Below are 14501 nucleotides of genomic sequence, written 5' to 3' on the forward strand. Positions count from 1 at the left end.
ACCAGCGCAGTATTACGCTATATTCCTCTCTTGGTGTTTCCTTTGTACCTATGGAGCCTGGATTTTAATGGTGATTACTAATATATGGATACCGCTGGTTGAAGACAATCTTGTGGGCTGCTGCTGGATTTGATTTCATGCTTATTATTTACTGAATTCTGGTAAGAGTCAGTATTATCTGTGGTGGAGGTCTCCTGTTTGTTCTGAACACAGCGTGGTCGTCATCACTGTTACCTAAAGATTCCTCTCATCACACACCTGTGGACTACTTTTAACCTCTTGGCTCGTTTGGACTGTCAATGTGTCCTTATTAATTATAGAGACATTTATGCCATTTAGTAGTTATTCACAACTTGCACTTACTTCATTGATGGTGCTTACCACCATACATTGAATTATTTGATTTCATTAGTCACTGGTGTTTCACCATATTTATATTAATTCCAATTAGCGCGACTTCTTTTTTTTTTACTATGTTTGTTTGTGCTGTATGGCACACTTAAGACGCGGCTGATAACATATTTTTGCACTACATGCTGGGTCTGCGCAACAATTTTTTCTTTTTTCTATTGTGGATTTTTAACCGATGGTCGTGCCTACTAACGATCAGTTAGGTATCCATCGGTTAAATTTAAAACAAGATTGCTTTTTTTAACCTATGGATAAATAACCTATGGGGCCCACACACAATCAGACTGTTGTCCTCTGGTTAACCTATGGTGTGTACGCGGCATTAGAGTCCATCAATTCTTCAAGGCTAAATTCATTCAATAATTCTCTAACTGTGATGGCAAAGTGATCTGTTCTATGGGCATCCCATAACCCCTTTCCCCAACCAAGTTATATCCCCCAAATAAACAATAACAAAACAAAGCAAAATGACTGTTCATTGTCTCTGAGGGTGATATATGGAGGTCTGGCAGCAGGGTGATATGGTGGATGTTAGTAACTAGTAGAAACCATCCGTTACATAAGACTTTCTTCTTTCCTTTTGGGAAAAAGGTTTTCCATGAACAAATTAAAGTTGATAATTGTAAGCACCCCTCTCGTTGTTAAATGGTTTGACTTATCCCTGTAAGTTGACATATCGGGTCCTTGTTCTTTTAAATAACAGCAAAACTTACTGGCTGGATGTAGCCATCACAAGAACTGGTAAGCTGCAATATAATAAATGTTTGGGTTTAAAGTGTTACAAATCCCAGGAGCCTGATTTAAAGGGTCACTAAAGGAAAAAATGTTTTTGCTGAAATGACTGTTTACGGGGTATAGAGACATAAAAGTTAACTGATTCCTTTTAAAATCGATTAAAAATAGATAAAAATCAATCATATAATGTACCTGCAGTTTCACTTTCGTTTTTAAACTGGTTTCATGTTTCTGTGAAGTAGAGAGAGACACAGAACAAAAACAAACAAATCCAGGGCAGTGTTTTGTTTTAAAATGAATCTGATTGGTTCTGAGGAGTTTTAGACACACAGCTTGGACCACAGTGAAAAGCTGCCATGAGATTTTTCATAAGGAGCCAGACAAGCAGGAAGTGTGGAGATCACAGCAGAATTACAGCAACTTCAAAGCAAAAACGAACAATGAGGACATGAAACCAGTACTGCAGTAAGGTAAAGGAAGCTATTTAGCTAAAAAAAAAATTCCTTTAGTGATCCTTTAATTATCTCTGGCCTCTCACAGTACAAGGAACATGCCATTATTTTAGTAAATATAAGCTGCTAAATATCTTTTCTCATCAGCAGTATATAGCAGTCTTGTGACTTCCATTAATGTCTGGTTAAAGCTTGTAGGAGGAGTTTTCATTCTACTCTAACTCTTCAATGACACTGCAGGACCCCTGACCCTTTTTCTGGACAGCGCTGATTGGCTCTATGCCAATCACATGCACCCTCCCAAGAAAAAAATAACTAATAAAACACACCAAACTGAGCATGTGCAGAGTGACCCCCAAGGCTCTGTCTTATCGGGAGATGGATTGGGGATAGTTGAAGAAGGGGGGGATCAGAGAAGACAGGATCAAATGCGGAGGTTCCGCAGTGAGTATAACAAGCATGCTTTACTGCATATACAGACTGATTTTAATGTTGTGGGTTTAGTAACACTTTAATACTGCTTTAAGGCAAACAGCTTCTGCTTCATGCCTAATACAGTATATATCAAGGGTGCACTGTGTAATAAATTATTTAATTTTAATTATTTTAAAAGCATTATACTTACGTTATATGATTCTGTATGCCCATTGGCTGATGTGAGCAATAATTCATATACTACCTTCTCAGTATCTTGTGATTTTTTCCAGCTCACATATATATTATGTGAAGTTCTGTTTGCCTCAATTATTGTTGGAGGTTTAAATTTTGCTAAAAAAAAAAAAAAAAAAGTAAAATGACATTTAGATATAAACTAAAAATAAGATACCGATAGTTGCGCGCTATTATGCAGAGAAATAAATAAACCTAAGATTGCTGCTGCTGTCACTTATGTGCTCCCACAAAAAACAGTAAATAACATGTAAATGAGACAGCGCTGCATAGATAAACTGACAAAAAAATAAAGAATAAATCAAATCAACCGTGCAATATAAGTGTCCAAACAAAAGTCCAATAATAATAAGTAAAGTGATCATTTCTTCCGCTGACATGCAGGGAGATGTGAAATATTTCTTTGCTTCAAACCATAGTTCTCCCACCACCATATGCAATGCTCGCTCTCCTCCTTACAAGACCCTGCTAGGGGTCAAACACGCCTTGCCCTATGTGCAACACTTCTTTCAGAAAATCCTCACTGGTCCTTGGTAACTTCTATTGGAATCTCAAGGGACAGGCATACCCCCCAACTTTTTAAGATGGGAATGAGGGACACCTATCAGCAAAAGTATGTAGGGATAGAACACACCCCTGACACGCCCCCTTAAAGGAGAACCGTACAAAAAAACAAGATTGGTTAAAAGCACAAGTGCTTTTTTACCACTACCATTCTTTTATATTGGCCTTTGGAATTTACAAACGCAGCAATTTAGAAATCAGATGAAAGGTTTAGTGCTGGAAAACACTTTTTGATAGATTAAAAAGTGCATTTTATATATGTAGTGATGTGATAATTTATTTGCCCATTTACCAAGTGTATACTCTTGTTATGCAGTGTGTGCCCTTTTCCAATATGGTTGCTGTTCTCTCTCTCACCAAGGATGAGGTCATCAAGAAGAGCAGAAGATGGCAAGGGGTGTTGTGGGTAATTGGGTGGAGAGACAGACATGTGGAGAGAGAGAGAACAACTAACTCCTGCTAAGAGAGCACAGGCTGTGTGAGTGCTGCTGCTGCAGTTTCATCTCACTGAGACAAACATAGAGACTGTTAATGATTTCATGTTCCTGTTTGGAAAATACTTTATGTTGGGTGGTTCGCTGAATGTTATTTCTTCAATACATGGACTTTCAAATACAATGCTGTGTGGATTACTGTCTATGTGCATGTGTCAAAGTCATTTCGATTATGCGCGGGTTTCCACGGCGACAGGTAAGTATAAAACACTGCTGAGAATCATGACGAGAAAATAGAGAGCAGGTTCTCTATTTTTCTCGTCGAGATTTTAGGCAGTTTTCTTAACGAGAAACTTGAAAGCTTCGTACACACGCTCGGTATACTCGGCAAGAAAGCTCTGCCAGAAGTTTTCTTGCTGGTTCTTGCAGAGAAAACCGAGCGTGTGTACGAGCCTTGAGCACTGCCTTAGAGGAGGTCACAAGGACCTCCATACCTGGAAGTGTTCACCAGATGCAGAGGAGAAAGGAGTTGAGGGTTAACACTAGTAAGTTTTAGAAGTGGGAGTTTAGGGTCTGGCACAACTCTGCATAGAACCAATTATCTTCCAGGTTTTGTTGTCAAAGCACTTGCGCCCAGGCTTTTTCTGGCACTTTTTGTTTACAAGTTTAAATAAGCATTTTTTGCTAGAAAATTACTTCTAACCCCCAAACATTATCACAAACCATTCCTATTACAATGTATGTTTACATTCCTTGTAATAGGAATAAAAGTGATAAAAAAAAAATGTAAAAAAAGTGTAAAAAAAAAAAAAATTAAGTAAAAAAAATTATAATAATAAAAAAAAATGTAAACACCCCTATACCCGGTAGCTCGCGCTCAGAATTCATGAAACCGTTTCCCCCCCCCAAAAAAGGCGTTGAAAAATTATTGTGCAAATACCGTGCAAGATAAAAAGTTGCAATGACCGCCATTGTATTTCCTAGGGTGTCTGCTAAAAAAACATATATATAGTGTTTGGGGGTTCTGAGTAATTTTCTAGCAAAAAAATTATGATTTTTGCATGTAGGAGAGAAGTGACAAAATAGACCCGGTATGGAAGTGGATATACTGCAATTAGCTAAAGTAAAACTGCAGGATTAAACGTCCGTGTATTTTTAAAGAGTTAAGCTGTCTGTGGATGGCGTCAAGTCAGCAAGTGACTAATGCCCCGTACACACGGTCGCTTTATATGATGTAAAAAAACGACGTTTTTAAAAACGTCATTTTAAATGACCGTGTGTTGGAAAAATGTTGTTTTATGTCTTCTGAAAAACGACAAAAAAAAAATTCGAGCATGCTTCAATTTTTTGTGTCGTTTTTCAAAACGTCGTTTTTTGTGTCACAAAAAATCACTGTGTGTAGCTAAAACGACGTTTAAAACAACGTTTTCAAACCCGCGCATGCTCAGAAGCAAGTTATGAAGCGAGCTTCAATGGAAAAGAGTGGTGAACGTAACCGCGCTTTGCTAGAGCATTTTGAAAAAACGATGGTGTACACACCATCGTCGTTTTTGAAAATGAAGTTTCAAAAACATCGTTTTGTTACTTCACAAAAAATGTCGTTTTTTTTCATAAAAAAAAACGACCGTCTGAAGGAATGTCAATGCATAAAGCAGCATTTGAAACAGGACACATTTCCCACATTTCCATACTCAATGGTTCCTTTTTTTAAATGTCTCCTTATATTTACAGAACTACCAATGTAACATTTCATCCAGATTTTAAACTTACCTATATGATTAGCATGTGTATAGTATATATAGGGCTTTATACTTTTTGATGTGTCTGTAACTACCATTGCAATCTGATCGTGATCTTTAATGCTTCTATTTAGTAGGAATTGGCATCCAACAGTATTTGAATTATTAGTGGGAAAAAGCTCACAGGTCGTTCCAGTTTCAAATAAGTCCCATAACCTGAAAAAAAAATCAACTAATATTCAGTATAACACTTACAAACTTTGTTAAAAAAGTGAAAAAATAAAAACAAAAACAAATTGTTTAATCCCTGTTGGAATCCAACAAGCATTACCAAACCATACTCCAGCCTCTGTCTCATACATGAATAGCATAGAGCAGGACTTGGATCGTGTGTTGTGGTGGACTGCATTGCTAAAAATGGTGCTTGAAACATTCTAGTTCGGTTTGGTGCGTAGGCCATGTTATAGTGCTTTACCACAATGTACTAACTATATAACATGAAGCCTAATGTGTGGCATGCAAACAATGTTGAACCCCCAAAAAGGCCCTACAAAAGCTGTCACATCAATTCAGTTTGCGTGCTGTTTTACCACTTGCCTACTGGGCACTTATACCCACTTCCTGCCCAGGCTAATTTTCAGCTTTCAGCATTGTCACATTTTGAATGACAATTGCACGGTCAAGCAACACTGTACCCAAATACAATTCTTATAATTTTTTTGAGACAGATAGAGCTTTCTTCTGGTGGTATTTAATCACCACTGTTTTCTCTTTTTGTTTTGCTAAACAAACAAAAAACACCAAACATTTTGAAAAAATATATATATTTTTTTAGTTTCTATTTAAAATATTTGCAAATAAAAATGTTTTCTCCTTCACTGATGTGCACTGATAGGTGGCACTGATGGGCACTGATAGGCACTGATGAGGAGGCACTGATAAGGCTGCACTGATAAGTGGCACTGATAGATGGTACTGATGGGCACTGAGAGGTGGCACTGATGGGCACTGAGAGGCGGGACTGATAGGTGGCACTGATGGGCAGCATTTATGGTCACTGATTGGCACTGATGGGGCTGCAGTAATAATCAGGCACTGATGATCAGTGCCCTGATTATCTGTGTACATGTCTCCTGTCAGGATTGCACTGTGATTGGCCCTTTACCACGTTTTGAGATTGATTGTGTCCAAAAGACACAGGGCCAGATCCACAGAGCAAGTACGCCGGCGTATCTACTGATACGCCGGCGTACTTTCAAATTTCCTGCGTCGTATCGATGTTTTGAATCCTCAAAACAAGATACGACGGCTTCTGGGTTAGATCCGACAGGTGTACGTCTTCGTACGCCTTCGGATCTAAGATGCAATACTTTGGCGTCCGCTGGGTGGCGTTTTCCGCGTCGGGTATGCAAATTAGCGATTTACGTCGATCCACGAACGTACGCGCGGCCGTCGCATTTTCTAACGTCGGCTTTTTCCGGCGTATAGTTAAAGCTGGTATTTTGCGGCGTATAGATAGAATTGCCATGTTAAGTATGGCCGTCGTTCCCGTATCGAAATATGAAATTTGAATTGGGATGGACGTAACTCACGTCTAAGTTCAAAAAATGACGTTGTTGCGACGTCATTTTGCGCAAAAGCACGGCGGAAATTTCTGGACGACGCACGCGCATTTCATTCGGCGCGGGGACGCGCTTCATTTAAATGAAACCCACCCCAACCCGCCCAATTTGAAATCCGCCGCCAGAAATACACTACGCCGCCGTAACTTACGGTGCAAACTCGCTGAGGATTCGAAAATGCGCCAGGTAAGGTACGGCGGCGTAGCGGATCTCTTAATGTATGTGGATCTGGCCCACAGTGATCACAGAGCATGTCGCATGCACCACGCGGGGGGCACGCAAGGAGCGTGGTTCCAGGAGGACGTCCATGGATGTCCTGGAACAAAAGAGCCACGCTGTAGCCATCTTTTGGAAGTGGTTAAAATAATGCCCAGGATTGTGGTGACTGCATTATAGTTATCTCTTTTTTTTCTCCTTTGGTTTCACCTAGTGATCCTGCCAGTAACACTCCTTAGAACAGAAAGTATGTTGAAACTACAGAACACTTCCCCTTCTCCTCTTCTCTATAACATAGGGCAAACCATGGGGGTGGGGGTGGAGTTTACAGAAGTAACTTGTGCAGGTTTGATAAGGCTGCTTGAGATAAGACTGTACAGTGCACGGCTCTTGCACGGCGCTTGCACGGCTCTTGACTTTTGGCAAGATCAACAAGGATTTTTTTCAGCACAGTTTTGTTCAACAAATATAACAATACTATATTTTTAAATGGTATATTTAACTGACCAAAATGGAGCAAAACAAATAAATGAAATGACCTAATTGTTATAATTTAAATGATATTTATAATCAAACTTACTCTGCCTGTGTATACAGTCTGTCTGCATTTGAGGTGTCCTCTGTCCTAAAAAACAAAAACCTATGTTAAGAAATTACAAACATTTAGAAGCATTCTTGCTTGAAATTAATTTTAACTAAATATGTTTTAACCCAGCCATATAATTTCCTAAAAAAAATATTAATTCAGGGTAGCCACAACAATATACGATTTCTGACTGAGTGCCCTAATTAAATAAAAAGACATAAAAAGGGTCTGTTTTTTGGCAACAAATGGATATGTTGAGTAATCATTATTACTTACATTTGTACAATGCAGCACTCACATATAATTTCCCATATCTCTGCCAGTAGTGAGATCTATCCCTTCAGTACACATACATCATCTCTGTTCACCATCTGTCACTAGGGAGATGTACAACCCAGTACACCTACCTTACTCCCATTAACCATGTCACTTATGAGATCTGCACCCCAGCACACATACCTCACCCCCGTTAACTATATCACTAGTGAGATATGCACCCCAATACACATACCTCAAGCCGATTAACCATGTCACTAATGAGATCTACACCCCAGCACACATACCTCACCCCCGTTAACTATATCACTAGTGAGATATGCACCCCAATACACATACCTCACCCCGATTAACCATGTCACTAATGAGATCTACACCCCAGTACACATACCTCACCCCACATTAATCATTACACTAATGAAATCTGCACCCCGAAACACATACCTCACCCCCCATTAATCAATACACTAATGAGATCTGCACCCCAAAACACATACCTCTACTTCTTTAACCATGTCACTAGTGAGATGTCACCCCCCATTAACCATGTCAGTTATGAGATCTGCACCCCAATGCACATACCTCACTGCCGTTAACCATGTCACTAATAAGATGCACCCCAGTACACATACATCACCCCCATTAACTATGTCACTAGTGAGATCTGCACCCCGATACACATGCCTCACCCACATTAACCTTATCACTAGTGAGATGTCACCTCCATCAACCATGTCGCTTGTGAGATCTGCACGCACCCTAGTACACATACCTCACCCCCAATTAACAATGTCACTAGTGAATGCTGTACCCCAATACACATGCCTCACCCACATTACCCTTGTCACTAGTGAGACCTGCACTCCAGTGCACATACGTCATCGCCATTAACCATGTCACTAGGGAGATCTGCACCCCAGTACACATACCTCACCCCCATTAACTATGTCACTAGTGAGATCTGCACCCCGATACACATGCCTCACCCACATTAACCTTATCACTAGTGAGATGTCACCTCCATCAACCATGTCACTCGTGAGATCTGCAGGCACCCTAGTACACATACCTCACCCCCCATTAACAATGTCACTAGTGAGTGCTGCACCCCAATACACATGCCTCACCCACATTACCCTTGTCACTAGTGAGACCTGCACTCCAGTACACATACCTCATCGCCATTAACCATGTCACTAGTGAATGCTGCACCCTAATACACATGCCTCACCCACATTACCCTTGTCACTAGTGAGACCTGCACTCCAGTACACATACCTCATCGCCATTAACCATGTCACTAGTAAATTCTGCACCCCAATACACATGCCTCACCCACATTACCCTTGTCACTAGTGAGACCTGCACTCCAGTACACATACATCATCGCCATTAACCATGTCACTAGGGAGATCTGCACCCCAGTACACATACCTCACCCCCATTAACTATGTCACTTGTGAGATCTGCACCCCAATACACATGCCTCACCCATATTAACCTTATCACTAGTGAGATGTCGCCTCCATCAACCATGTCACTCGTGAGATCTGCACGCACCCTAGTACACATACCTCACCCCCCTTAACAATGTCACTAGTGAGTGCTGCACCCCAATACACATTCCTCACCCACATTACCCTTGTCACTAGTGAGACCTGTACTCCAGTGCACATACCTCATCGCCATTAACTATGTCACTAGTGAGATCTGCACCCCAATACACATGCCTTACCTCCATTAACCTTGTCACTAGTGAGATTTTACCCCCATTAACCATGTCACTCATGAGATTTGCACCCCGGTACACATACTTCACCCCCATTAACTATGTCACTAGTGAGCTCTGCACCCCAATACATATGCCTCACCCACATTATCCTTGTCACTAGTGAGACCTGCACCCCAGTGCACATACCTAACCCCATTAACCATGTCACTAGTGATAGCTACACCCCAATACACATACCTCTTCTCCGTTAACCATTTCACTAGTGAGATTTCACCCCCATCAACCATGACACTAGTAAGATTTGCACCCCGGTAAGTGTACCTCACCCTATTAACTATGTCACTAGTGAGATCTGCACTTAAGTACACATACCTCACCCCCATTAACTATACCAGTAGTGGATCCAGCTGCTGCCTCTGTCTCCTCTGAGACCAGGAAGTCAGTGGAGTGGAGCTGCAGCTGGGGTAGCGCTGGATCGTGAGAGGAGCCAGGTAAGTGCTTAGGGGAAGGGGGGGTTTGCTAGTGAGCTAGTGGGGTGTTTCATACCTTAATGCAGGAGTGCCCACATATACCTTAGACAGGGAGTGCATTAAAGGATAAGTTCACCTTTTTACAAAACAACTGTAAATGCAAAATTTTTGCAGCTAAAAAAAATTGCATTTGTTAGTTATTGTTGCAGGAGCCTGTAAAGCATTGCACCAGCGATCAGCAGAACGTACGAGGAATCCGATACATGCTGAAAGGAATAATGAATGAACTATCATAAAATTTTACCTAAGCACATTAATCTGAAGTGTTTACTTATCTATCTCCAAAGCTCTAAGTGCAGTTTCTCTCTGGTGCTCCATTCCTCTGTTATCAGCATGCGTCACTTATGACAAGTTCTCTGACACATGAGGTAACAGCAGCTGAAAATTTGTGTCAGGGAGGGTGCTTATGGATAGATAAGCAGGGAGCATGTCTATTCAAACTACAGCTCTGCATGTTCCTTTGTTCCTCTGCGGAGTGGGGGTGTGTGTCTTTCCTCTAATCAGCTCTCATACAGTGTAAGTTCAGACTCCCCACCCACTGCCAAAAGATGAAGAAAGATTTCTCACACAATCTGCACTTTCCAAAGAGTGTAGAAAGGGAAAGACAGCAGATATACATGTAAAACTTATGTAGGAGGATTTGTTTGATCTCTGAGGCTATTCACTTCACTGGGTATAAGAGAGGTTTACAACCACTTTAAGAATAAATTATATTTAGTATCTACTTTCTTTTTGAAAAAAAAAATCATAAATATATAATTGGTACACAACATAAAATATTTCCAAGGATGGACGATCAGCTCCAGAGTCGCTTCTAAAATCCTAACAAATGGCCTTGCTGTACATGGTATTAAACACAATTCACAAGTACACACATGCTGGACCTTTGGTGGCGCTGCATTATAATTGCAGTGCTATCTGTCAATGAGTGATGCATTTGCAGTCAAAAAATTTAACACCCAGGCAAATAAGTGGAGAACCCTTTGAACATAAGCCTAATTAGTTTAAACGATCCATTAATACCAATCTCTTTGTAGTGTGGATTACAATATTGCAGCAATTACGGTCTATTGTGTGTAGTCCTTGCTAGGGACAAAATGCATTGGTGAATAGATATAATACATTTGTGGAGTATGATTACACTGCATGCTTTGTATGTATGAATAGTCCCTGTCAGGGTAAAAATACATTGGTTAAGAGATGTGATAAATTGGTGGAGTGTGATAACAATGTATACTGTTTATGTAAGAATACTTGTGGCGGATGCGTTCTTATAGTGACTAATCTGAAAGTGAGAACTTGTACTTGTGGCTTAAGACAGCCTTCAATTGTTTGCCATTTTCTATTCGGCTGTGAAGAGGATTCTGAAGAAAAAAAAATATGTTCCTTTTAGAGAAACCATCATTTCAGCTACAATAATTGGCAGAAAAGCTTTTTTTTAGTGGGAAGACTTGTGAAGTAAGCTTTGAGCTTAGAGGTGAGAGCAGCTCAGGGAATGTAACAGTGGCGGTGCGTCCATAGAGGGCACCGGAGCGCCGCCCCCTCTGGCTCTCGCACCGCCACTGATTACAATACATAGATTCATGCATTGCATGAATCTATGCATTGTTGCCGCTGCCGCCGACTATTCAGATGGCCTGCCGGATGGTGAGCACCAGCCATCTGAATAACGGCAGCTGGTTGGCTGTGTGGAAGTGCCTATCAGAGCCAGAGTACAGCCCTCATTCGGCTTCCAGATACTTATCTAAGGGACGCACAGGGGGGGTGCGTTCCTTGGATAAGACTGACAGGCGTCTCAGCCAATCAGGTTCACCGGTTCTGGTTACCGGTAACCTGATTGGCTGAAGCGTCATCGAGGGCGGGAGAAGACATTGAGGGACGCGAAAAAGGATGGCCGACCCCAGAAAGGTAAGTGCCGGGCGAGGGGCATTTTACAGGGCACAGCGGCGACAATTGGCACAGTGACAGTGGCGACAATGGGCACAGTGACAGTGGCATCAATTAGCACAGTGGCGACATTTGGCACAGTGACAGTGGCATCAATTGGTACAGTGGGGACAATTAAAGGGCACAGTGGCGACAATTGATGGGCACAGTGGCTGCGTTTGATGGCATGGCACAGTGGCTGCGTTTGATGGCATGGCACAGTGGTGACAATTGATGGCACAGTGGCTGCGTTTGATGGCATGGCACAGTGGCGACAATTGATGGGCACAGTGGCTGCGTTTGATGGCATGGCACAGTGGTGACAATTGATGGCACAGTGGCTGCGTTTGATGGCATGGTACAGTGGCGACAATTGATGGGCACAGTGGCTGCGTTTGATGGCATGGCACAGTGGCTGCGTTTGATGGCAATTGTCACAGTGGCGACAACTGATGAGCACAGTGGCTGCGTTTGATGGCATGGCACAGTGGCTGCGTTTGATGGCATGGCACAGTGGTGACAATTGATGGCACAGTGGCTGCGTTTGGCATGGCACAGTGGTGACAATTGATGGGCACAGTGGCTGCGTTTGATGGCATGGCAGTGGTGACAATTGATGGCACAGTGGCTGCGTTTGATGGCATGGCACAGTGGCGACAATTGGTGGGCACAGTGGCTGTGTTTGATGGCATGGCACAGTGGCTGCGTTTGATGGCATGGTACAGTGGTGACAATTGATGGCACAGTGGCTGCGTTTGATGGCATGGCACAGTGGTGACAATTGATGGCACAGTGGCTGCGTTTGATGGCATGGCACAGTGACTGCGTTTGATGGCATGGCACAGTGGTGACAATTGATGGCACAGTGGCTGCATTTGATGGGCACAGTGACTGCATTTGATGGGCACAGTGGCTGCATTTGATGGGCTCAGTGAGGCTGCAATTGTTTGTTTGTTTTTTTCGTTTGCGCCCCCCCCCCCCCAAAAAAAAAAATTTGAGCAGCAGCCACCACTGGAATGTAATAGTCACTAGTAGGAAGCGGGGTGGTGTCACAAGATCTGCAGTTTTGGGACCTCTGAAAGGGACTGCAAATTATTTTTATACTATACAATCAGATACCTTATCAGGAAATGGTAGATGACAAGAGGAACCTCAATTCCTCAGAATCTTCAGGCAGATAAAATAGTTCCTCTACTGGGTTGTATAATTGTGTTCTAATCTTACTGTCTGGATTTGCCATTTAGGGCACAGTCAGGGCTTTTTTTGTCAGACAATACGTGCAGGAACTCGACCACAAGTTCAGGGGTGCTCTGCATACAGAGTACGGAGTTCAGCCTTCTTCCACATCTCACTTTCATCCCTCCTTCAGCTCAGACCTCTATATGCAACCCCCCTCTAATTCCCCCATCTTCTCCCCTCCTTAAGAGCGTCACCATCTTCCATATACCTTTGTTGCTGTATAAGGCTGAAGCACCCAGCCGGCTCTAGTACCTCTCGCACACTGTAGGTGGCTCCGACTCTCTCACTTGCAGGGAGATTATCCAGTAGGGGTGTAGGCATCCACACTGAACCCTGGGCACCTGCATCTCCCTTGTCCCCATCCTGCACTCATTGGGAGCCCGCTCAGGGGAACAGATTTTTGGGAGACGAGGTGTCACTTGTAAACACAGGAGCTGGACATGTGTTTACAAGTGACAGTGGTGAGTAGGGAGCGGAAGTCCTGAGCCAAAGGTGGTGGAACTCAGTTCCACCAAGTTCCAGCTGAAAAAAAGCCATGCACAGTAATGCATGAATGTGTGCTACAGTAAGGGAGCCCATTTAATATATATTTTTGGCAACACAGTGCACCACACGGTATGTGTGTTGTGGGGTGTGCTGCAGTGTGTTATGCTTTACTGCAGGGGTCTCCAAACGTTTTAGGGTGTTTACTGTCCTGCAGACTTTAGGAGGACCAGTGGCCCACTATGGCCAGTGGGAGTAGAAAATGCCTTGGTGATCAGTAGGAGTAAAAATAAAACATAGGGGTTTATTTACTAAAGGCAAATCCACTTTGCACTTGGAAGTGCACTTGGAAATGCAGTCAATGTAGATCTAAGGGGGACATGCAAGGAAAATAAAAAACAGCATTTTTGCTTGTACATGATTGGATGATAAAATCAGCAGAGCTTCCCCTCATTTCAGATCTTCCCCTCAGATCTAAAGCGACTGCACTTTCAAGTGTACTTGTAATGTAAAGTGGATTTGCCTTTAGTAAATCAACCCCATAGTGTCTGTGGCCAGTTGGAGTAGGATTAGTGATCCTCATTGGTATTAGTGGGAGGAATAGTGGAATCAGTGGAAAGACTAGTGCCCCATCATTGTGTCAGTGGAAGGGAGAGTGCCCCATTGTTAATATCAGTTCTGAGGAATAGTGCCCCACCGCTGGTGTCAGTGGAAGGAACAGTGCCCAATTGTTGGTGTCAGTAGAAGGAATAGTGCCCCATCGTTTGTGTCAGTGGAAGGAATAGTGTCCCATCATATTTTTCAGTGGAAGGAATAGTGCCCCATTGTTGGTGTCAGTGGGAGGAATAGTGCCCCATCATTGGTGTCAGTGGAAGGGATAGTGCCCC

General features: G+C 42.5%; 1 protein-coding gene across 3 annotated transcripts in view; it reads right to left on the minus strand.

Annotated features, from left to right (window-relative positions):
* Nucleotides 1-14501, minus strand: part of LOC120913614 (interleukin-13 receptor subunit alpha-1-like) — a 292879-nt gene that overhangs the window by 217080 nt on the left and 61298 nt on the right. For all 3 annotated transcript variants that reach the window (XM_040323690.1, XM_040323693.1, XM_040323692.1), the window contains exons 5-7: nucleotides 7423-7467; nucleotides 5036-5220; nucleotides 2224-2366 (exon numbers count right to left, since the gene is read on the minus strand). In XM_040323690.1, coding sequence (XP_040179624.1) covers nucleotides 2224-2366; nucleotides 5036-5220; nucleotides 7423-7467 — 373 coding nt within the window. The remainder of the gene's footprint in view (nucleotides 1-2223; nucleotides 2367-5035; nucleotides 5221-7422; nucleotides 7468-14501) is intronic.

Source organism: Rana temporaria, chromosome 9 (assembly GCF_905171775.1).
Source record: "Rana temporaria chromosome 9, aRanTem1.1, whole genome shotgun sequence".
NCBI lineage: Eukaryota > Metazoa > Chordata > Amphibia > Anura > Ranidae > Rana > Rana temporaria.